General features: G+C 39.8%; 1 protein-coding gene across 3 annotated transcripts; it reads right to left on the minus strand.

Moving 5' to 3' along the window:
* On the minus strand, positions 1–10278 carry LOC107788099 (CBL-interacting serine/threonine-protein kinase 12). Of its 3 annotated transcripts, XR_001648536.2 has the most exons (3): positions 8651–10227; positions 1550–1618; positions 1–424 (listed from the first exon to the last, which is right to left on the minus strand). XR_001648536.2 is itself a non-coding variant. In XM_016609759.2 (2 exons), exon 1 carries the CDS (start codon positions 10074–10076, stop codon positions 8673–8675), a length of 1404 nt encoding a protein of 467 aa, XP_016465245.2. In that variant the 5' UTR covers positions 10077–10235; the 3' UTR covers positions 1–424; positions 8651–8672. The 3 variants fall into 3 exon arrangements, 2 of the variants coding, with proteins under 2 accessions (XP_016465245.2, XP_016465246.2); XM_016609759.2 differs by lacking the exon at positions 1550–1618 and having other exon boundaries at positions 8651–10235; XM_016609760.2 differs by lacking the exons at positions 1–424; positions 1550–1618 and adding an exon at positions 1883–2487 and having other exon boundaries at positions 8651–10278.
* Positions 10279–25826: the final 15548 nt, after the last annotated feature.

Consider the following 25826-nt stretch of genomic DNA (forward strand, 5'->3'; position numbering starts at 1 on the left):
TTTCAGCAAGAAGAAGTAAATCACCTCACAATTACTATTTACTCACAGACTGCTGTCGGATTACTGAGAATGGCTTTCGTAACCAATAACATTATTTTGAGAACTATTCGTTTTTCGCTTTTATTTCTTTCCTCATCTACAAGTAAAAAAATCAAGTAACTAGATCATGAAGAGAGAACAAAACTAGCTTATGCGACAACTACCAGTACATGGACTACATACGATTAGACAAGGAACCAGAATCTCAGTGGCCAGAGTTGAACCTGGTAAATCTTGATCCCAGAACATCAATGGTGATGAAGTGCTAGAGGCCTACGGCTTGTTGGCTTTGCTTAGCCCTCATTGGATCCAGGTTGCCATATGGTTATTTTTTGGAATTTAGGAGTTCTCCCTGGCCAGTTGTTAAAGGTTCACAACTAACAACCTGCAAGGCACAAAAAAACATAAAATCAATATTTAACAACATTTTCTGAAAATGAGAGGATGAATGCCAGTCTAGTTCTGCTTGGGGTCCCAGAATAAAAAACAAATCATTGATACCTAACTGGCAAATGCCCACCACAACTCAAGAGAAAAGAGGGGGAGAGGGATTCATCACAAAAATTTGATTGGATCTCTAATCTTCTTCATTCCTTCCCATGACAATAACTAGAATAAAAAAAAAGGGGAATGTCAATGCATCCACCGATTCACTGAGTGACTTTTTCTTACCGCTGCCCTTACGTCCCTATCTCTTAAAGCCCTATCAGACTTCCCTTGCCGATTGAAGAAAGCCTTGTATGGCTTCAAACAAGATAGGATACTGTCCACTAGATTAGGTCAAGTGATTAGCAAGACAATAGAGAACCCAATAGAAATTAAAATCAAAGAATCAATTATTCATGGTGCTGGATAAAGACCAGACGTGAGCTGTGCACAAGAACTTAATATATGCAAAATGCCACACCAATGCTAAACAAATAATCTGCTTAATATAGCTCTGGCGGACTGCAGATAATACTACATGGATGAATGCATCTTACGAGATGAAGGAGCTTGTTAAAAACAAATCCCATCACATTAGCCAATGCATCATCAAATTAATGCCCCATCATGACAAGGAAACACTGTTTCTCATCATTACATATCATAAAGGTTGATGAACAAAGCAAAAAGGGACACCGTGGAAGAAATATCAAAAGGTAAAGAATCAGAAAGGAGTCCACTAGTTCTTACAACCGCACATTGTGAAGCTTAAACTAAAAGACCATTAGACCATAACAACATAGCAAAAGACTACAAGAAATGAACACAGGAAGTGACAAAGTTCAGTATTCACATCTGGGACCTTGCATTGCATCATATTCTCTTGATTTCCAAAATAAGAATTGTTTACTCAAATTAAATAGCACATCGTTTCAGTTGAATTTGAACCAAAAGACAATTCATATGTATACTAACATACCGTTCTCATAATACATAGTGAGGATAAAAAACCAATGAGAACTGTACTGGGAGAATGGTAGAACTATAACTAAGGAACCGAAAGAGAAGAAGGTGCTTAGTCTACCTTGGGAGATCATCACAGAAGACTTGCCATTGGTATTGGTTAACTGCTGAAAGAAACTTCCTAGTGCAACTGAAAATGCAAGCTTACATGTCTGTTAGTAATGTACTTTCAAGGTTTTGCACCTCTCAAGCACAAAGAAGAGAGAGAAACAAAAGCACCCCGCTAAAGTTTTTCACAAAACTAGTGAAAGCGTTCTTCAAACTCACGTTAGAAAAATGTAAGATGAAAAGAAACCCACTCACACGTTCTTCAATCCCACAAGATTGCAAGAAGCGTTGAGTAAGCGAAGAAGAGGAAACAAAAGAGTCAATCACACTTTTTAAGCTAATGGTCAAAGAAACTAATTAATCACGTTTATTTTCAGCATATTGAGCCCTTTAAATAGGTCTTAGAATGAGTAAAATTGGTAAGGTTAAGGAAAACTAATCCTAATTAATCTAGAATAAGAATAAGACTAAGAAAACCTATCCTAACTAAAATAGGAAAAAAAATTCTAGTAGGAATAGACTACCAACTAACAATCCTAGTTTGACTAAAAATATAAATATAGTACTACTAAAACAAGAATCAAATTACTAGGAAACAAGAAATAAGAAATCCTAATCTTTATAGAACAGAAATTCTAATCTTCAATGGATTCTTGGACTTCATGAATTTCTGGATTCTCGACCTTCTTGAGCTTGTATCATCCCCCTGGTTGAAAAAGACTCATCCTCGAGTCTACCAGCTTCTGTAGATGGTGCATGATTTGCTATAGTAAAGAATAGGGACCCAATGTTCACCAAGTTTCAAATTACATTTTGCTAGCTTATCATATAGCTTTTTCTTTCTTTCTTTCGTTCTTCCTTCCTTCCTTCCTTTTTCTTCTTCTCCTTTTTTTTTGGGCTCTGTTTTTTCAATTCCTTCATGGGCAAGAGGCAGAGAGCTTCATTTCAAACCTGAAATTTCCTCCTTTTTTCAGTTATAGAGTAGAATTAATTGCATATTGACTTGATAATTTTTTCCTATAAAACAGTATTGAAATGGCGTCATCCGATGGTAATAAAGAAATGATATAGCTTGGAATTATGCTATACAAGGCTCATCAAGATCCGCAATTAAATGTGTGTTTTGTGAAAAAAACATATCATGGTGGAATAACTCGTCACAAATAACATTTGATTGGTGAATGTAAAAATGTAGTACAATGCCCTCTTTGTCCGCCTGATCTCAGGGAGGAAGTAAAAGCATTTGTCGAGAAGAAAAATGTAACAAGAACTCAAATGAGTTATGAAGCATCGGTGCATCTTATTGATGAAGAGAATGAAATGAGACCCCAACCCCCCCCCACCCCCCAAAAAAAAAAATCAAAAGATGAGGATGCTGAGGTGGATGTGCGGGCACACCAGGATAGACAAGATTAGGAATGAAGATATTCGGAAGAAGGTGGGCGTGGCCCCTGTGGATGACAAGATGCGGGAAGCGAGGCTTAGATGGTTCGGGCACGTGCGGAGGAGAAGCCTTGATGCTCCGGTGAGGAGGTGTGAGCGGTTGGCCATGCTGGGTACGAGAAGAGGTAGAGGGAGGCCTAAGAAGTATTGGGGAGAGGTGATCAGGCAGGACATGGTACGACTGCAGATTTCCGAGGACATGGCCCTTGATAGGAAGGTCTGGAGGTCAAGCATTAGGGTTGTAGGTTAGGGGGTAGTAGAGCTTTCCTTACTTCATACCGGGGCTGAAGCGGGGTTAGATTAAGGTTGATCTTAGATGGTTTGCAGTTTATGTTGAATCCACACTATCCTTGTTGTTTATCTTAGCCTCGGGCCTTAATTACTAGTTACTGTTATTGCATGTCATTTATCTTTTGGTTGTTATGCTTCTGTTACTATTACGGTTTCTACTGGAGTTACTAATGAATTGTCTTTTCTTTTCTGAGCCGAGGGTCTATCAGAAACAGCCTCTCTGCCCTATCGGGGTAGGGGTAAGGTCTGCGTACCCATTACCCTCCCCAGACCCCACTTTGTGGGATTTTACTGGGTAGTTGTTGTTGTTGTTGTTGTATATCTTCAAATAGTTCTAGTGGGTCATCCACGTCGCGTACGGTCACAAAAGGTCCTTTCAATCTTTATTTCTCGGGAAACAACAAGAAAAGAGAAAAGGTGATTATGGTTCAGGTTTAGAAGCCAAGAAGATTTTGAGGGATCGCCTCGTAAGTGCTTTTGCAACATGGATGTACGATGCAGGGCTCCCTTTCAATTGTCTTGACTACAAAACTTTTGATAAATTCATTGAGGCCGTAAGACAATATGATCCAGGAATGAAGCCGACTAGCTATGATGAAGTTAGAGTAACTCATCTTAAAAAAAGATGTGAAGAAGATAGACAAGATTGTAGAGGAGCATAGAGTGGAATGGAATAAGTTTGGATGTTCCATTAGAATGGATAAATGGACAGCATGGAATGAAAAAATGGTCATAAATGTGTTGGTGACTTCTCCAAGAGGTAGTGTTTTTCTTGAATCTTACGATGCTAGCAACTCTTCTATGGATGTAACCAAAATGTACAACTTGTTTGCAAATACTATAGAGAAAGTTGGAACGAAAAATGTTGTACAAGTTGTTACCGATAATGCTAGTGAGAATGTTAGTGGGGTAAGATGATGCAAAGTGTGTATCCACACATTTATTGGACTCCATGTGCTGCCCATTGTAACAATTTGATGTTTGGTGACATATTCAAGGAAAAAACCATATGCTTCAGGCAACTTTAATATAGTTATCTTTAAAGCTTTAACTTTATTTATACTTATGTCCTATTAAGTATTAACTATAAAATTGTTATTGTTACTTTTACAGTTTTCACTAAGGCCGTCAAAATATATTCTTACATCTGTCAGAGGTCATTATTGTTGAACTTGATGAGGAAATTCACCAATGAAAGAAATTTGGTGAGACCGTCCAAGACTAGATTTGCAACGGTTTTCTTAACTTTGCATAGTTTTTACTTGCAAAAGAAAAACTTGAGAAAGCTAGTTCTTTCATGGAAAGAAAATAAATATGCAAAGGAAGCTGCGAGGAAAGAAACTGCAAAAATTCTTATTTCTCCATCATTTGGAATGACGTTGTTCGGGCTCTTAAAGTTGGTGATCCTTTGATTAGGGTACTTTGTATGGTGGGTGGAGAGAGAAAACCACCAATGGGTTATCTTTATGAAGCGATAGATAGATCCAAAGAAACTATTGAAGCGTCATTTGAGGGAGATCTGAGGAAATAGGAAAAAGTTTTTGAGATTATTGATAGAAGGTGATCGGATCAACTCCATCGACATTTGCATGCAGTAGGCCATATTTTGAACCCGGGATTGTTTTACAAGGATAATAGAGATGGCACTTCAGATTCAGAGTTTTGGGTTGGATACCATAAATGTATTGTGAAGTTGGTCCCCGATGCAGCGGTATTAAATCAAATTAGAGGGGGGAGAGTTTGGTAAGTACACACACGCAGATGGCCTATTTGGTTTATAGGCGGCTATTAGAGCCAGAGACATAAGGTCGCCAGGTAACTAACTTTAATATAGATATCCTTATAGCTTTAATTTAATTTATTTGATTTATCTATACTTATTAACTTTTAAAATATTTTTCTATAGCGGAATGGTGGATGCAATTTGATCATCAAACTTGCAAAACTTGCAAAAGTTGTTGTCAAAGTACTACGCTTAACTTGTAGTGCATCTGGATGTGGGAGAAATTGGAGCGTATTTGAGCATGTAAGAAGCAGATTTATTTATATTAATATATTATATATTGTATTATTACTACTCCCTCCGTTTCATTTTAGATGAGGTAGTTTGAATCGGCACGAAGTTTAAGAAAAAAGAAGAAGACTTTTGAAACTTGCGGTCTTAAAAGCTTAAGGGGTAAAAAGTTTGTGGGGACATGACATTTGTGTGGCTATAAAAGCTTTTCATTAAGGGTAAATGGGTAAAATGAAAGAGTTTAAAGTTGAATTATTTCCAAATTTAGAAATGTGTCATTTGTTTTGGAACAGACTTAAAAGGAAAGTACTTCATCTAATATGAAACGGAGGGAGTAGTATCTATTAATTACTCTCTACAACTTATGCGCGGATTCACTCCAACGAAAAGGAATAGGCTTGAGTTATCGTGTCTCAATGATCTAGTGTATTTAAAATACAATAGAACATTGAAGCATCGTTATGACGCTCGCGATACCATTGATCCAATTTTGTTGCATAACATTGACGAGGCAAATGAATGGTTAACTGGGACCTCCCCCAAAATCATGAAGATGAACACGTGTATGTAGGAGATGATCTCGATTGGGGTACTGTTTCTATGGCAGCTGGAGTTAAGGAGAATATCTATGGTCTTAGAGGGAGTTCTTCACGTTCAAATAACAAGGGAAAGGGAGTAGCTACAAGTTCAAGTCGGTCACTATTTGATGAAGACTCCGAGGATGAAGAAGATGATAGCCAATATAATGCTAACATTTTTGAAATTCAAAAATTTGAAAATCTTGAAGAAGAATAGATGTTGCTTGTTTTAGTTTATGAATCTACTATGACTATCTATTGAGTTTTAAATTTTTGAATTGATATATTTATTAATATATTATTGCTATTATATTTTTAGTATATTATATATATAAAATTTTAACATATTGTCGTTTCACATCAAAAAGGTGAGCGCTTCGCTTCTCGCCTCTCGCCTCAGTGAAGCGAGCCCTCGTCGATATTTGTCGCTCACACTATCCAAAAAACTAATTATGGTACATTTGGACATCATGAGCGGATTGATATTGCTATGGCCCGAGGTTTATGTTGTACGATTATTGATGTGGAACGAGATTTATGTCGTGCAGTTATTGTTGTGACACAAGGTTTAAGTCGTGCTTATTGTTGTGGCACAAGATTTCTGCTGTGCAGCGTGTGGATATGGACCATCCCTTGGGATCGCCCTCCCATGTTTTTCTCTTGGTGGCGTACACGCAGAGTTTGTGAGACACTGATGAGTGTCAAATTATGATGGTATTGGTTGTGAGTTGGGCGTAAAGGGGGAAGCTTAAATTACATAAGTGAATTATTTACGTCATATCATGCATTGACATTCTAGACTCACGTAGAAACATGCATGTATATCATCGATATATGCACATTCATGCAGTTCATATATGCATAGGACTTAATAGTGGATAGTTGCACACCTGGAGAGTGTCGGATTCATAAATATGTTAGTCTTCATAATGCATAGACATCTTAGACTCATGCAGGATCATTCGTATAGTTTCTATTTAGGAATTGATGCGAAATTTGGTCTCTATCATGCACAAACACTCTACATTCACGTAGAAATATTCTGAGTAAAGCTCCTTCGTACAAATCTCATTTATATGTTGATTTAGTGCATTTGTATATGCTTTGATTTGGTTATTTAAAAAGCATGTTTATGACCTTCTTCTTTGATCGAGCACCTTATCATTGATATCAGATGTTCCTTGGTTGTCTCTTGGCTATTTTTCTGTTATTGTATGGTTTATGAGCTACACCGTAATATAACGCGAGTATTTTTTGACTAAACTTCGCCACTACTTCGTTGAGGATAGTCTTGATTATTGAATACATGGGGTCGATACCCTACGTGCAGATTTTGGAGTTGAGCTGTTGTGGAAGTCGAAGGCTAGAATTGAAGATGTAATGGCGTTCCAGTTGTAATCTACCATTTTGTTCATGGTAGTTTAGGACAACGTTGCAATCCTAATATTAGTCGCTCGTGACTTGTACTACTAGTTCTTGGGATAGTTTGTATTAATCTTTGCGTTCTTAATTTATTATTTATTTGATGACTTCAGTTTGAAATTTGAACTATGTTTATGTTGGTTGGCTTCCCTAGCGTGTTGGGTTAAGCGCCATTACGATCCTGTTGGGACTTGGGTCGTGACACATGAACAAAACCTAGTTGTGCACATAGCATCTGGAAGGCTGATTTTGTCAGAATCCTTTATCAAACAAGTTCATAATTTGATTGGTAGCTCTAATAAAAGAATACTCCTCAACTCACTGATTCAGTGTGGGAAAAGAAGATTTAGGGCATTCAAATGCTATTCCCTTGGTAGTTCCCAAGGCATTTTGACTAACAATACATACACAAGGCTAAGCTGGCTTTCAGTTCCCTGGCTTAAACAAAATTGATGCTCAAAAACAACAATGATCTAACAAAGTTTCTTTCTCCCAAAATATAGCTTGGAAGTTGAACATCCTCAGGCAATCTGCAGGAACTAAGTAGGACTCTTCCTAAATCCCAGTTTTCATCTAAGTTGCTCCGACATGTCAGTTTAGGTGCCGCACCCGTGTCGACACGACACTAGTATGGGTGTGGGTATAGGGGATTTGGTCAAACAATTTTGGGTACTTTGACCACGACGGACGGAAAAATTTGAGACGAGATGCAATTTGATTCCCGAAATCATAACCAAAACTAGAGTAAATTTTAAGAAAATAGCATACCTTATCTAAGAAATCAATTCTTTACTTATCTACAACTTGAAAATTAAAAAAAAAAAAATTGCTTTACAAGCTATATGTCAGTATTCCATAAAATTTCTCATAATTTAGAGATATTTTTATATTTTTGAATTATTTGTGGTGCCATCCAACTTATTGTCACCACAAAGCTGTACTCAAATATAAGATTGAAAAAATATTTGCAATACAGCAACTTCACAAGTTACTGACAGAACAGTCTCGGACTTGCCCATAGGGTTTACTAACAGAATTCTATAGTTAGGATGAGCACCAGCACCCTATTATATTAGTAACAGAAAATTCAAAGTAACTTGCCAAACAGAGTAAATTTGAGACAATGATATGCAGCATAACAAGATATTAGTAACAGAAACTCAAACTTGCAGAAGAAGCCATATGTTAACATTGGGACAAAATTAAATTCAATTTTTAGATCACTTAATAGCATTCAACAAGAAGAATAGAAAGCACAGATTGCTAACATTGGGACCAACATTAACAGAAGCAAAAGTGTAGCATGGAAAGAATGCCAAAACAAAAGAACCAAACATATGCTGAAAGAAAGAAAAAAAGAGCATACCCTTTTTCTCTTCTTTTTCTTTCTACTCAGTATCTGAAGGCAAATGCGATGAATCGACAGGACCGTCAACTTCACGCGTCAGATTTTGTAACCCAGGCTTCAATTCCTTATGGTAAAACTCCTCGTACTCCACTCTGTCTCCTGCTTTCTTCTTCACCTCAACAACTCTCAAAGATGGTGTCAACTCAAATATCTCAGCTGCAATAGTCAAAGGTCCCTTTGCACCCTCCTTAGACCCCTCCAAACTCACTCTACAATCCTTCTTCCTCACTGCAAAGCTCACAACTTTAGCAATTTCTTCTAATTTACTTATGATCTTAGGCACCGGAGCCCCCGATATAAACCTCCCTCCATCCTCTCCATCATCAAACAAACCAGACAAGTCAAAACTACGCGAAAATGAAATGATATCAAATGCATTCAAACTAGCAGGCCTAGGCAAACTAGGCGGCTTCCTTCTTATCTCCATTTCAGACTCTGACTCTGACAGCTCAGACGAAGAATCAACTCCTTCTTTATCATCCACATCATCATTTATGCTACATAACTTGTCATCCTCTATATAAAATTTCACATGTTTAAACCCCTTTTTGAACCACCTATTGTTCATTATCTCCGGAATTGTGATCCGCCTTTCAGGATTTGTATCAAGAAGTCGAGTTAAGAAACGAGCCAATTCAGAGGAAAACCATCTAGGACATCTAAATTCACCTTTGTAAATCTTCTTATACATAGCCATAACATTCTGGTCATGAAATGGTAAGTACCCTGCCATTAACACAAAAAGTATGACCCCACATGACCAAATATCAACTTTAGCCCCATCATATCCTTTCCTACCCAAAACCTCAGGTGCAACATAAGCAGGGGTACCACAGAAAGTATGGAACAACCCGTCTTGCTTTATCTGTTCAGAAATAGCACTTAGACCGAAATCAGACACTTTAACATTCCCATCTTCATCTAATAATATATTTTCTGGCTTTAAGTCTCTATGGTACACCCCACGGGCGTGACAAAATGCCACTGCTGAAATTAATTGCTGGAAATATTTTCGAGCAACTTCTTCTTTAAGCCTGCCTTTAGCAACCTTATTGAATAACTCTCCACCTTTCACATACTCCATCACGAAATAGATTTTGGCTTTGGTTGCCATAACTTCGTATAATTGAACAATGTTTGGATGCCTAACTCTTCTCAGGATCGAGATCTCGCGTTTTATGTGGGCAATTAGTCCTACTTTGAGGATTTTTTCTTTATCAATCACCTTTATGGCTACGCACTCGTTGGTTTTGATGTTCCTAGCAAGGTACACTTTTGCAAATGTACCGTGGCCTAGTAATTTCCCAATTTCGTACCGACCCAATATAAGAACTTGATTTTCCTTCTTGCTGTTGCTACTGGAGCTGCTGCTGGTGGTGGCCATGGGTTGGGCAATTGAAAGGATTATTATGCGTTAAAGATTGGAATATACGAAAAGGGATTTGTAAAGTCCACCTTATTGTTGTGTTTGTGGAGGAGCTTCCGCCACGGAAAGTGGGAGGGAGCTATGGTTGTTTGTGGGTTGTCGTGGTGTTGTAGGTAGCTCCTCGGATGTTGATTTTCAGGTTTTTAACAGCTTGTTTGATGGTTGTTCCTCCTTTGTATCCTATTTTATTATTCCACAACAATATTTGTTTTGATTGTTTCATTAAAATTAATTGTATTGTATTATTAATTTTATTGTTCCGAACAATAAAAAGTCCCATTTTTTAAAATAACTGATTTGGTGTGGTGGAATTATTTCCTATTTTTCTTTCCAATTATGTCCTAACTTATTATTCTACAATTCTATTTTACCCTTTATCTTTTTTTCTATTTTAACTCCAAATCTTCGATCTATAACCTACTTTATTTTTTTCCAGACCAATGTTAAAAGTGTTTTGCCACCTTCTATTTTATTTTTTCTCCTAATTTGCTTTTAACTCGATTCTAATTAGTTGTGCTCCTTTGTTTTGCCTTCTTCTGTCTCGCTCATTTGTTCTGCTTTCTTAAGGTATTTTGCATTCTTCTGTTTTGTTTCTTAAAATTATTTTTATATATAATTTTTTATAAATTTAATATTTAAATAATTGAGTGTATTTTAGTAAATTTATCAGTTACAGTACAGTACGATACAGTCAAACCAAACAACAAAATATTATTTAACAATAACAAACAATACAATCTATCCAAACATTATATTCATTAAATGGTACGATACAATACGATACAACACAACACAATACATTATAAACCGATGTGGAACAATGATCCAAACAGAGTGTTAGGTAAGACAAATGATTTTGAGAAAAAGAAAAAAAGGGTAACACGAAAAAGAATGTTATTATCTTTTTTATATTTAAAAATAATTTAACTTTAAATTTTTTTATTTTTCTTTAATAAGATCTATATATTATTAAAAGCCAAAAAAATGCACCACATTAAGCCAAGTGAAAACCTAGAAAAAAGTCACATGGCATAATTAGTTATTTAGTTAAAAATTAGTTATTGGTTATTATTTATGAATTTAAATATCTATAAATTTCTAAAATAAGAAAAAATAAAAAACTACCCATTCAAAATGGGGAGTAGCTTCTTCCTAATATAGTAGTTTATATATATACATATATAAACTTAAAGGTGTCAAACGGGCCGGGCTGACCCGGTTCCGGACCGGACCGGCCTGGATAGATAGTAAGGGGCCGGGCAGGGCTGGGTTGGGACAGGAACTGGCATGTGCTGGGTAGATTGTTTATACCGGTTAACCGGACCGATACGATCCAGTAAGGTCATGTCAGTTAGGAACCATTTAACTGGCCCGGACCGGCCCAGACGATTCAACGGCTAGTAATTTATAGTCATACAAAATTTTGACTTATTTTAGACCATAAATTTTAAAAGTCTATTTTTATTTCTTAAACTTTTTAACCAGTCAAACTAAATCACAAAAAAAAGGCACAGGGATTGTTATATTTGGGGTTCCCCGATAATGGGGTTGCGACACGGATCGATGAGATTCTTTTTTGCGAGAGGGAATGGGGGTGAGTGTAGCGGCTGGGTAGGGTTGTCGGAGATGGATTAGATTGTACACTTTTACAGCTGAAAAGCTTAGGTGATCTAAAAAATAAAATAACTAAATTGGCCCCTTTACTATGCTCGGGTATTAAGGGAGAAGTTGTCGGCCATGGGGGCCTGGAGAAGCAGTGTGGACGCGAGTTATATGTGAAATACAACCACAGACTACATTAGGGAAGCTGCTAGAGAGGTATTAGGGGTCACGAAAGGCTACCCGGAGGGTCACAAAGGGGATTGGTGGTGGGATGAAGAGGTCCAAGGAAAAGTGTAAGCCAAGAAAGCGGCGCATGTGAAACTAATGGAGAACGTCGATGAGAAGAAAAGGAGGACGAATAGGGAGTTTAATAAGAAGGCCAAGAAAGAGGTAAGTTAGCGGTCACGGCTGCCAAGAATGCAACATTTGAACGCTTGTATGAAGAGCTGGGGTAGGGTGAGGGGGAGGCGGTGACAAGAAACTATTCTGGTTAGCCAAGGCTAGAGAAAGAAAGTCTTAGGATCTGGACCAAGTGAGGTGCATCAAAGACGAGGAAGGTAAGGTCTTGGTAGAGGAGGCGTGTATTAGGTGTTTTTGGCAGACTTACTTTCATAAACTCTTGAACGAGGATGAGGATAGGATCATTGAGCTTGGGGAGTTGGAAAGCTCAGAAAGCCAATGTGATTTTGGGTTTTGTAGACGTATTAAAGTTGAGGAGGTTATACAGAAGATGAGTAGGGATAGGGCGACCGGACCACATGAGATTTCGGTGGAATTTTGGATGAATGTAGGCCGTAAAGGCTTGGAGTGGCTTACTGATTTGTTTAATGTTATTTTTAGGACAAAGAAGATGCTCGAAGAGTGGAGACGGAGTTTGATGGTCCCGTTGTACAATAACAAGGGTGATATTCAAAATTACAATAACTATAAGGGTATCAAGCTACTGAGTCACACCATGAAAGTTTGGGAGAGGGTGGTGGAGAGGAGGGTGAGGATGAGTGTTTCTATTTTGGAGAACCAGTTCGTATTCATGCCAGGACGGTCGACTACATAAGCCATTCACATGGTAAGGAGGTTGATAGAGCAGTATAGAGAGAGGAAGAAGGATTTGTAAATGGTGTTTATTGACTTAGAAGAAGCCTACGATAAAATCCCTAGGGAGGTTTTATGGAGTTGTTTGGATATTAGTCGTGTTTCGATGGCGTGCATTATGATGATTAAGGACATGTACAATGGAGTTAAGACTCGTGTGAGTACAATGCGAGGAGACTTGGATTACTTCCTAGTGGTAATGGGGTTGCATCAAGGATCGGCTCTTAGCCCATTTTTATTTGCCCTAGCGATGGATGTGCTGACGTGTTACATTAAAGGAGAGGTGCCATGGTGTTTGTTATTTACAGATGACATATTGTTGATTGACGAGACGCGTTGTGTGGTTAATTCTAGGTTAGAGGTGTGGAGACAGACCCTAGAATCTAAAGGTTTCAAGTTGAGTAGGACGAAGACAAAATACTTAGAGTGTAAGTTTATTGTTGGGGCTCATGAAGCAGAAGTGGAAGTGAAGCTGGATACACAAGTTATCCCTAGGAGAGATAGTTTCAAATATCTTGGGTCTGTGATACAGGATAATGGGGAGATCTACGAAGATGTCGCACATCGTATTGGAGTGAGATGGATAAAATGGAGGCTCGCTTATGGTATTTTGTGTGACAAGAATGTGCCACCTAGACATAAGGGAAAGTTCTATAAAGCGGTAGTTAGACCGGCCATGTTTTATGGAGCTGAGTGTTGGCCAATTAAGAAATATCATGTCTAGAAGTTGAAAGTAGCGAAAATGAGGATGTTAAGATGGATGTGCGAGAATCGAGGCTTACATGGTTGGAGATGTGAATAGGACATACCTTGGTTCCCCGGTTAGAAAGTGATAGAGGTTTACCGATGCGGGTAAGGGAAGGGGCAGAGGGAGGCCTAAGAAGTATCGGGGTAAGGTGATTAGGCAGGACATTTGCACCCATGTCTAATTACCTTGTTGTTGCTACTATCTATTTATTACTTTATTTTCACTACTCTTGAGTTGAGGGTCTTTTGGAAACAATATCTCTACCGTTGTCGACGCCCCATTTTTTCTCTAACCGTAGGGTCAGAAATCGGGTATATGACATTGGGAGGACAACTCTATTCCCTTTCGAGAATTGGGTTTAGAAGTTGAAGAGTCGCCACCTAATGATTATAGTGCATTAGGACACTTTAAGAAGGGCTTGAGATGAAGAGACCAGAGATTAGGGTAAGGGCTAGAAATTATCCCGAGGGGAAGGTATTAGGCACCCCTCAAGATCCACTAGTATGGTTCCCGACCATGTTACAATTGTGACTTTACAAGTAAACAATCAAAGTTCAAATAAGGACTCGCATATAACATTGCAATTAGGTTAAAAACTTTCGAAGGTAAGTAGAGAGGGCAAAAATTCATGAAAGAGATTTGAACAGTCTTACAAGAAGAGATGAAAGCAAATAAAGGGAGGGGGATCCTAAGTTTATAATTAATATGGATCACTTCAATGCAATACCCAGCGATCACTCCTCGGAAGAGGGGTCGCACGTGATATTAGCGCATCGGTCATCATATCCATATCTACCCTTCCCACCCCGTTAAGGTGTTAAAGCGCGAAATGGTATCGTTACTTATTGCATGCTATTACCTGTCCCAATCCTATCAGTCCCGGAGGCATGTGGGAATACTAATCCTAAAGGGGAGGGAGTTGGGACTTTTGCGGAGTTTCAAAAGGATAAAAATCTAGGCGACAAGCTATAACAGATAGCAGTTAAAAGGGATACAAATAGTAGTTAAGGCTCAAGTCGGCCTCCTTATTCAAAGCAGCAGATTATTTAGCATGACTTACAAATACTGGTTTGGTCTGTATTAAACTTAACGTAGGAAGGGTGGCTAACTTATCACATATTTTCAGATAAGAGGTCCAAATTAGGCCTGCCTGCTGGTTGTAACTATCAAAACTGATGCAATTATAAAATTTTACCCTAAGGTTTGCCTAGGTGTTAAACAGAACCTATAGGCATGATATCTATAAGTTTCAGAAATAAAGAAGTAGACTGATTGCAGAAAAGAATTAACAGTTACAAAAACATAAGTTCTGCAGGTGCTTACGCGTAATTGCTACTGATTTTAGACGAATTGGCGATTCAAGTTAGTTAATAGCTCCTATAGGCATGTTTTCTAAGTGTCACTGATTTTAAACACTGTTTTTAAACACTGTTATTATTATACAGAAATACTATAGGCAGGTCATCTATATGCAACTATATAAAAATGCAGAGTTTCAGTGATTTGTAAAATGCAGAACTTTTAGAGACAGTAATTCCTATAAGCATGATCTCTAGATGGGATACAAAATTTCAGAAATGATAACCCCTATAGGTATGATATCTACGCCTTGCATGCATAGTTCCCTGCCATTTTCTACTAGCTAACCCCAAATGTTTATTACAAGATTATTACATACCAGAATTAATTAAAAAATAAATAAAATACGTCCGAAATCAGAATTCCAACCAAGGAGGGCCTAATTCAGACTCCCAGTCTGACATATGTAGTAAACCAACTTCCAAGGATCCAGGTTCCAAAGCCTTCTCTTATTTGGGATGTGTCAAAGTTCCAAGGAGCTTCAAGAGCTCCAGGCAGTGCTTACACCCCAAACATCATTCCAGAATTACAGTAAAGTGCAGTGCGGAAAAGCCAACCCTCAAATGTCCAAGTTCAGAGGGAACTCAAGGTCCCAAGGCAATGCTCATATGAGAGGGGCAAAACTTAAAGTCTAAGAGTAAGTGCAAGTGCAGGGGAGGGGAAATGATAAGCTGGTGGTCATGCCAAGCAATTTGAAGTGCTGGCACACCCCTGACCAATTTGTCATTTTCAAATTGAGGAGTTATGACTTATTGAAAGCCAGGTTCAGGCCTGGATAGCCATTTAAAGGCTACCAGACCATAAACTTTAACTCAGCATACATAGGGGGTAATGATACGGAATTCATACCAAAAACAGTAAACAAAGGAAGAGGGGGGCAAAGGGCATGATCAGCAATGAAACATACTGACACACTCTTTACTTGGGGTCAAAATTTAGTTCATGGACAACAATTCATGTTGCCATGCCCTGAATCCCCATTTATAAACACATAGAGGGTAAGGGAGTATGGATCAAACATTTGCAGGAAAGTAAAGCGTACAGTAGCATATGAACATGTCAAACTCTGCAGGTAATAGGCATAGATATAAGGACTATAAGTAAACACATTAGGATGATTGCTGGGAACTGAGTTAAGACATACCAGTAAAAGAGCAAGAGTAGGATGCAAAGACAAAGCAGTAATAGTATATTAGCCTTGGCTTTTAGCCGGCTAATAAGAAGGAGCAGAGAACAGCAGTAGAGCAAAACAACAAAAGAGAATGCAGATTTTGAAAGTATTCAGTGGTGTGTGTAAGTTAGAAGACTGTTGTCTGTTTTTTGTAAAGACTTAGGGTATTTATAGTCAAAAGTAGGTGGTAAAATAAGGTAAAAATCATGGAAATATGTTAATTGAAGAACTCGGAATAAATTAATCAACGAATCAAGGAAGTACTCCCATTAATTAAGGGAATCAAAATCAAACGAAAAGATTCAGCACCATATAAGGCAAATAGGAAAAATCAGCATAGGATTAAATAAGGAAAGAGTCAAGGTTCAGTATTGCATATAGTAGTCGAGTAAGGCCAAATTCAGGAAAATTCTAATTAAGGAAAGGCTTAAAAGAATAGAGTACTATAACAAATGAGGTAACAAAACCAATTAATTCAAACGGGCGGGTAGAATGTTAGGTTTTTTTTTAAGAAAGTTTTTGAATTACCAATCAATCAAGGAAAATCAGAATCAATCATGTGAAGTCATGATTCTGCATTTTTAACATATAAATAGAGGTAAATGAACAAAAGTAGCGAGCAAAGTTAACTAGGAAGGAGCAAGGGATGAACAAACATAACCACTCAGAGATAGTGAAAACAAGTTAAGATTCAGCAAGACATATTCGAAGCATGGTGACTATGAAACATCAACAAGAATCAAGCAAATAGGCCAGCAGGCAGAACCAAAGCAAGGAAGATTAGGCTAATACACACAATCAAACGAGGAAACATGCTAACATATAGAGACAAGACAAAGGAAATTAGGCTAACACAGGTAATCGAAGCAAAGAAACATGCTAACACACATAATCGAATGAAGAAACATTTTCTAGAAATTAGGGTTTTTAGCAGAGCCAAACTAAAAAACAGTAAAAGCATAGAAATCGGTCAGAATAAACAACGAAAAGGTTTTAATCATAAAGAAAATCAATCGAAGCATGCATAAAAAGAAATCCCAGAAATCCTAATTTCGAAGAAAGTAAAAAAAAATGGTTCAAAGCAAAGGATCTTTCAGAATAAACTCAAGAATAAACAGAGCACAGAGGAAAACATGAGAATAGCATGAAATGACACCGTTTTTGAGAGATTCAGGAGAGAGTTAGGGTTTCAAAAAAAGAAACCTAATAGAAGTGGAAAAAACCTGTCGTAACCTCATAGATCATGATATATAGGGTGTGATTTCGTCTGAAATCACACCGGAGAACTCGCATATAGAAGAACCAGGAACCCTAGGTCTCAAATCGCCATGGTCCATAAGCCTCGAAGGTCCTCGAGGTGTTGAACAGGACGATGAGAGGTCCATCGGAGCCTTGGGGTTGAAAGGAGGTGGCCGGAGATGGCCGGGGAGGCGGTGGATTCATCGGAGAGAACCAGAAGGTTCTAGAGGGAAGGGAGACCAAGAGTCAGTATAGAGAGAGAGAGACCGTCTTGGAAATGAGGGGTCTGGGGGGAGGGATTGTTGGGATTTAATTTTAGGAAATAAAATCTGGGCCGTTGATCTCATTTGATCAACGACTCAGATTAGATCGGAACTGGACCGGGTAATTGAATTGGGTACGGGTCGGGTTCCAATTGAAATGGGGCTAGAAATTGGGCCAATTGAGGCTACAATTGAAAGGGAGAAAGGCTGTTATTGAAATAGAAATAGGCTAAGTGTTAAATAGCTATTTCCCCTTTTATTTTATAAAAATAGTAATAATGATTTTAAAAGTAAATTAAAAATACTGAGCAAACAAATACTATATAAATATCAATTTAAAAATAGTGGAACCAGTTTTATAATTATAAAATGCTATTAATCATAAAATAGGCCATAATTGCAATTATATGCAATTAGCTTAAAATGCCAAATAAATTTGTAAAAAATATGCAAAAATTACCTTAATTATATTTTGGTGTAAATACGGGAATGAAATAAGTTATTCACCAAAAATGATAATTTTGAGAATAATTATTGGATTTTGTGGTATTAAAATAGGTAGTAAGTCGGTTTAAAAATCGTTAAAAAATACTAAAATTCTTGGGTGTGCTTATATATGCACATACATGCTATTTTGGAAGTATATTGGGTACAAAAATACCTAGGGAAAAATTGGGTATCAACAGTTTCCCCTCTTTACCCGAGGAGGATGAAAGAGTTGTCGGGTAAAGATAAAATGGCCAATTTTGACCGGAAGCGGCGATTGAAAAGAATTTTGACTGAGATCTGGTTTTTGAGCTGCCTACATATCCCTGGTCTTACAGGAATCAGGTCATATGTAGTTCAGGATCCATTGAGCGGAATATGCCGATGGAGATTTGAAACGGACGAACGCGATGTTTAGATTGAGAGAGGTTTCTGAAAATCGATAGGCTGCGGGAACCGGAGCGAGATCGCTCCTGCTGAGACGGCCGTTGCCAGCCGATGTACCTGTAAGTAAGCAATACGAGCGCATATTATGCGTAAATTTAAACGTGATGCAAGTTCCCATCGGACCATGAATGTTGTCTTTGGACGGTTAGGATAACATCCTCAGACCATGACATCCTGGGTCAGGAAGCGTATAATAAAGGATTCGCAGGCTATGAAATGATGTTCTCGGGCTATGAGAATGATGCCTCCGAACCATGATGCCTTTTAATAATGATATGCAAAAGGTAAAATAGGGGTCCTCAGGCCATGGCATGGCGTTCTCGGGTTATGCAAATGGTACCTCTGAACAATGATGCCTTTGGACAATTTGGCGATCTTTCAGCCCATGAAATGCAGAAGGTGGCGATCTTTCAGCCGATGCGAGATGTAAAAGGTGGCGATATTTCAGCCATGCGAGAGAGATAAGGTGGTGATCTTTCATCCATGCAGGATGGAGACAGAGCTTAGTCTCGGAAGGCAGAGAGGTAGCCTTATGCAATGCAAGAAATGTAGACGGAGACAGATCTTAGTCTCGGAAGGCAGAAAGGTAGACTTATGCAATGCAGGAAATGCAGATGGAGACAGAGCTTAGTCTCGAAAGGCAGAAAGGTAGCCTTATGAAAAATGTAGATGGAGGTAGAGCTTAACCTCGGAAGGCAGAAAGGTAGCCTTATGCAAAATGTAGATGGAGGTAGAGCTTAACCTCGGAAGGCAGAAAGGTAGCCTTATGCAAAAATGCAGATGGAGGTAGAGCTTAACCTCGGAAGGAAGAAAAGTAGCCTTATGCAAAATGTAGATGGAGGTAGATCATAACCTCGGAAGGCAGAAAGGTAGCCTTATGCAAAATGTAGATGGAGGTAGAGCTTAACCTCGGAAGGCAGAAAGGTAGCCTTATGCAAAAAATGCAGATGAAGGTAGAGCTTAACCTCGGAAGGCAGAAAAGTAGCCTTATGCAATGCAGAAAATGCAGATGGAGGTAGAGCTTAACCTCGGAAGGCAGATAAGTAGCCTTATGCAGTGCAAAAATGTAAAAAGATGATCAGTAGTAAGATCTCTTAGCTGATAGCCGATTACGATAATATGACTGCTAGGGAGATTGTGTACAGATAGCAATTACGGGCAAGTGATGATTCTGAGAAGTTTCATTCTTGGGAAAGTATGCGTACATAAGTATACCTGACGATATTGCGAGTCGAGTGCCTGCATCCAAAGAAAATCGTGAGTTTTGTGAGGGGAAAAGTTAGTTCGTCTTCCCCAGACTCTTGATGTTGTGTGTCATTGGGGTAGCGTCACTAAACAACAGCAATCCGGATAATAATTATGCATGATTTAGTAAATATAACGTAAGTATATAATAGAAAATAGTTTTCTTTAGATGATCCAACGACTGCGACGTGGTTCAGGACATTGCAACCTCTTTTCTCCGGAATTTTGAGGGTCCTCCTCAAAATTCTGCCCCAGTTTACTGAGCGGACATTTCTGACGGCTGTGCTAAATGACTAAAAAACATCTTTGGAATTTTGAGGGTCCTCCTCAAAATTCTGCCCCAGTTTGCTGGGCTGGCGCTTCTGGCGATGCATGAACTAAAATTAACTTCGGAATTTTGAGGGCCCTCCTCAAAATTCTGCCCCGGTTCCAATAGCGGGGGAAAATGGAATTTTTATTAAATTATGACCGAACCCATAGGGCTGCCTACGTATCCCCTCTTAAACGGGAATCAGGTCAGGCGTAGTTCAAATTACATCGTTAAGGGAATCATAAGTGGTTACACATAATATCGTTTCACTGCATCTGAATTGATTGGCTTCGGCCAGACTTCGCCGTCCATCCCTGCAAGAATAAGGGCTCCTCCAGTTAGAACCCGGTGGACCATGTACGGACCCTGCCAATTGGGGGAGAACTTTCCCTTGGCTTCATCTTGATGTGGGAATATTTTCTTCAACACCAGCTACCCCGGTGTAAACTTCCTTGGCTTAACCCTTTTGTTGAAGGCTCTGGACATTTTGTTATGATACAACTGACTGTGGCAAACCGCATTCATCCTTTTCCCATCTATAAGGGCTAACTTCTCGTAGCGACCTTTTACCCATTCTGCATCATCCAATTCTACTTCTTGTATGATCCTTAAGGAGGGGATTTCTACCTCGGCGAGGATGACCGCCTCTGTACCATAAACCAGCATGTAGGGAGTTGCTCCGGTCGATGTGCGGACTGTAGTGCGGTATCCCAATAAGGAGAATGATAACTTCTCATGCCATTGTTTGTGTCTTTCGACCATCTTCCTTAGTATCTTCTTGATATTCTTATTGGCTGCTTCCACAGCTCCATTTATCTGAGGACTGTAGGTTGTAGAGTTCTTGTGTTTGATCTTGAAAGTTTCACACATTGCTTTCATCAAGTCACTGTTGAGATTGGAACCATTATCGGTGATGATTGATTCCGGAACCCCGAATCGACAAACAATGCGGTCGCGGACGAAACCCGCCACAACCTTCTTAGTGACTGCCTTGTATGATGCTGCTTCGACCCATTTGGTAAAATAATCGATTGCCACTAGGATGAACCTGTGCCCATTTGATGCGGCAGGCTCGATAGGTCCGATAACATCCATTCCCCAAGCGGCGAATGACCATGGTGAGCTTGTCATAGTAAGCTCGTTTGGAGGCGCATTTGTCATATCTGCATGTATCTGACAGCGATGGCATTTGCGAACATACTGGATACAGTCTGTTTCCATAGTCATCCAAAAATACCCTGCTCGAAGTATCTTATTTGCTAAGACAAAACCATTCATGTGCGGCCCGCAGGTCCCTGCATGCACCTCGTCCAATAGCCTGGATGCTTCTTTTGCTTCGACACACCTTAGTAGACCCAAATCGGGAGTCCTCCTGTACAGAATTCCTCCACAGTGAAAAAAGGTTGCTGGATAGCCTACGAAGTGTACGCTTCTGAGTAGTGTTGGCAAGTCCTGGATATTCCCCTATTGTCAAGTACTCCTTGATCTCATGGAACCATGGCTTTCCATCCGCTTCTTCCTCAACGTGGGCATAATAAGCTGGCTGATCATGAATCTTTACTGGGATAGGATCAATGAAATTCGTATATAGATGTTGGATCATGGACGACAAAGTAGCTAATACATCAGCAAACTCGTTCTGGACTCTGGGGACGTGCTGAAATTCTGTCTTTGTGAACCTTTTCCTCAATTCCTGTATATGATACAAGTAGGGAAGTATCTTAGAGTTCTTGGTTTCCCACACTCCTTGAACCTGATGTATGAGCAAGTCTGAATCTCCGATCACTAGCAACTCCTGAACGTTCATGTCAATGGCCATTTTGAGGCCCAAGATGCAGGCTTCATATTCGGCCATATTATTGTTGCAAGGGAACCTGAGCTTGGTGGATACCGGGTAGTGCTGGCCGGTTTTTGATACTAAGACTGCTCCTATTCCAACTCCTTTGAAATTTGCAGCTCCGTCAAAAAACAACCTCCAACCATCATAGGATTCTGCAATATCTTCTCCTATGAAAGATACCTCTTCATCGGGAAAATATGTTTTTAGGGGCTCGTATTCTCCGTCCACGGGATTCTCGGCGAGATGGTCCGCCAAAGCTTGCCCTTTGATTGCTTTCTAGGTCACGTAAACAATGTCGAATTCACTTAGCAGGATCTGCCACTTGGCAAGCTTGCCAGTTGGCATGGGCTTCTGGAAGATATACTTTAGAGGGTCCATTCTGGATATGAGATAAGTAGTGTAAGCATAGAAGTAATGCCTCAACTTCTGCGCGACCTAAGTCATAGCACAACAAGTGCATTTTAAAAGAGAATACCGGGCCTCGTACGGTGTGAACTTCTTACTGAGATAGTATATGGCTTGCTCCTTCCTCCATGTTTCATCATGTTGTCCTAGAACACAACCAAATGCTCTATCCAATACCGCAAGGTAAAGCAATAGGGGTCTTCCTGGCTCAGGCGGAACCAAGACCGGTGGCGTTGATAGGTATTCCTTGATTCGGTCAAAAGCTTTCTGACAATCATTAGTCCATTTGGTAGCAACGTCCTTCTTCAACATTTTGAAGATAGGTTCACAAATGACCGTGGATTGAGCTATGAACCGGCTGATATAGTTGAGTCTTCCCAGGAAACTCATCACATCCTTCTTATTCTTTGGCAGCGGCAATTCTTGGATAGCTTTGACCTTTGATGGATCCAATTCTATTCCTCGACGACTCACGATGAAACCCAATAATTTTCCAGCAGGAACCCCGAATGCACACTTGGCAGGATTCAGTTTCAGATGTACCTCCTCAGTCTGTTGAAGAACTTTCTTAGATCTGCCATGTGATCCCTGGCTTTCTTGGATTTGATGATGATGTCATCCACATATACCTCGATCTCCTTGTGTATCATGTCATGAAATATGGTAGTCATGGCTCTCATGTAGGTGGCACCAGCGTTCTTCAAACCGAATGGCATCATTTTGTAATAGTACATTCCCCACGGTGTGATGAAATTCGTTTTCTCTACATCTTCCTCATCCATCCATATCTGATGATACCCAACGAAACAATCAACAAAAGACTGTAACTCATGCTTGGCGCAGTTGTCGATAAGAATGTGTACGTTAGGCAAGGGGAAGTCATCTTTAGGGCTGGCCCGATTAAGATCCCGGTAGTCAACACAAACTCTAACTTTCCCATCCTTTTTTTGGCACTGGCACGATGTTGGCTAACCATGTCGGATACTCTACTACCCTGAGAACCTTGGCTTTGACTTGCTTGGTAACCTCTTCTTTGATTTTCAAACTCATATCGGGTTTGAATTTCCTGAGCTTTTGCTTTACTGGCGGGCATGTTGGATCTGTTGGCAGTTTGTGAGCTATAATGGATGTGCTGAGACCAGTCATATCATCATATGACCAGGCGAATATGTCTTCATATTCCTTTAGGAACTCCGTGTACTCTTTCTTTTCTGATGGTGACAAGTGAACACTGATGCGCGTTTCTTTGACATTCTCTGCATCTCCCAGATTAACGACCTCAGTTTCATCCAAGTTAGACTTAGGCCTATTTTCAAAATTCTCAACTCCTCTAACGACCTCTTATGGTATATTATCCTCTTCTGAGTCCGTATCCGTTTGTTGCGTTGTCTCGTTGCAAGTCACAATCGTTGGTTCATCATCAAGGCAAGTAATAGTAATGTTGTGTAAAATAAAGTGAATGATAGGAAAATAATAAGAGCGAGATATATAATAAACTGAAATGCTTCAATTAGATTCATAATTGTTTTGAGTATCAGAGCTCTTTTCAAAATTAAAAGACAATGCAGAAATAAAATCAGCCAGTAAAAGGTAAAAATGTGATGCATGGTGCTTTTGTTTAGCCTTGCTACCCCGAAGCTTTTCGGACCCTAGTGGTTCTGATTGACCAATTGCTAAGGCGCTCTCCTCGGTTCACAACTTGTATATAAGGGCCTTCCTCCCCTTCCTCCTCGAAAATAACACTGCAACCCATATCATCATCCTCCAGGAATAGATTCTTCACGGCTGCCAATGCTTCATCTTCCTCCGATCCATATATAGTATCTGCCTGCTGGAAAGTCTGTTCCAGGTGAGGTATCGGGTGCTCCAGTGGGTAGTAGGGACCGCGCCATGGTGGAAACCAGTGATTGAACTCCTCCCAAGTGTACTCATACCCCAAACCAAATGTAGTGCCATGTTTCTTCAGCTTGATGGGTTTGGCGATTCCCTGGAGGTTTTTGCCGAGTCCCTTTCCAGGTTCGTATCCACACCAATTTAGGATACTTTCAATCTTGTTATCCCACCATTTATCTTTGTCTACAGCGTTGACTCTTTCAATGTGGTGGTATGTTTCTCCGCCTATTCTCCTTCTGCCTCCAATCATCGAGATGGTCTGGCGACTATATATGGGGTTGCTACCATCGTCATGAATGATCACCTCTTGGTGATTCTATTCGAACTTCACTGCCTGATGCAGGGTCGATGCTACAGCTCCAGCGGCATGGATCCATGGTCGTCCCAACAACAAATTGTAGGATGCTGGGACATCTATCACCTGAAAGTCAATGTCGAACCAGGTTGGCCCCATTTGCAAGCATAGGCTGATCTCTCCAATAGTAGACCTTTGGGACCCATCGAAGGCTTTGACATTGATGGCCCCATCTTTGATCTCGTGCAGGCTCTTTCCCAATGTTCTGAGAGTTATCAATGGACAGATGTTGAGGCTGGAGCCTCCATCAATCAAGACTCTAGTGATGAAGTAATCCTCGCATTGCACGGTGATGTGTAGGGCCATGTTGTGACTCAGTCCTTCCGGCGGTTCCATCTTCGTGGAAGGTGATTTTGTGGCTTTCCAGTATTTGTCCTACCATATTTGACATTTCGCCCCCAGTTATGTTGCTGGGCACATAAGCTTCACTCAATATTTTCATCAAGGTATTTTTGTGTGCGTCAGAGCTCTGTAGAAGAGCTAGGATGGAGATCTGTACTGGTGTTTTGTTCAACTGCTCAACGACCGAATACTCCTTAGCTTGTATTTTCCTCTAAAGATCATTGGGACCGGTTTCAGTAGTTCGTCCCGAGGCTTGCTTACTGGACTCAGCTAGGTGCTCTAGAGTGTAAACCCTGCCTGTTCTGGTCATACCCTGCGCAGCAATTGCTTCTCCCGTCTTGGTCTTTCCTTTCCTCCTTGCTTCAGCTGTATAATCCCATGGTATGGCATTTGTGTGGAACGATGTTACGTCTGACATTGCTACAGGAATGGGTACCCTCGGTGGTAACACATCAACTTCAAAGGGTACAGGTGCTTTTGGAACCCCAAACTCAACCTCAATTGGCTCGGCCACCTTCGCAGAAGAAGGTGCTTCAAATTCGAGAGGTATAGACATGTTTACTTCATCTCCCCTGGAGGGCTGGTTCTGTACAACAATCGGGTTAAGTGTGACTGTCGGTTTCTTTGGCTCATCATCCTTAGCAATCAATCCTATCGATCCCTTGGGGTCCCAGTCATCTTCGATCTCGATCATGTGAATGTCCCCACCTCTGTGATTAGGCAGAGGGTTGTTGCGGACATTAAGAGCAGGATTCTTTGCTATGATAACCTTATTATCGATCAGAGTTTGAATTTTGTCCTTCAATGAGCGGCACTCATCAATGGTATGTCCCTTCATGCCGGAGTGGTACACACAGGTCTTATTAGGGTTGACCCACTAGGAAGGATTTTCTGGAGTTATGGCAGGGATA

Source organism: Nicotiana tabacum, chromosome 3 (assembly GCF_000715075.1).
Source record: "Nicotiana tabacum cultivar K326 chromosome 3, ASM71507v2, whole genome shotgun sequence".
Lineage (NCBI taxonomy): Eukaryota > Viridiplantae > Streptophyta > Magnoliopsida > Solanales > Solanaceae > Nicotiana > Nicotiana tabacum.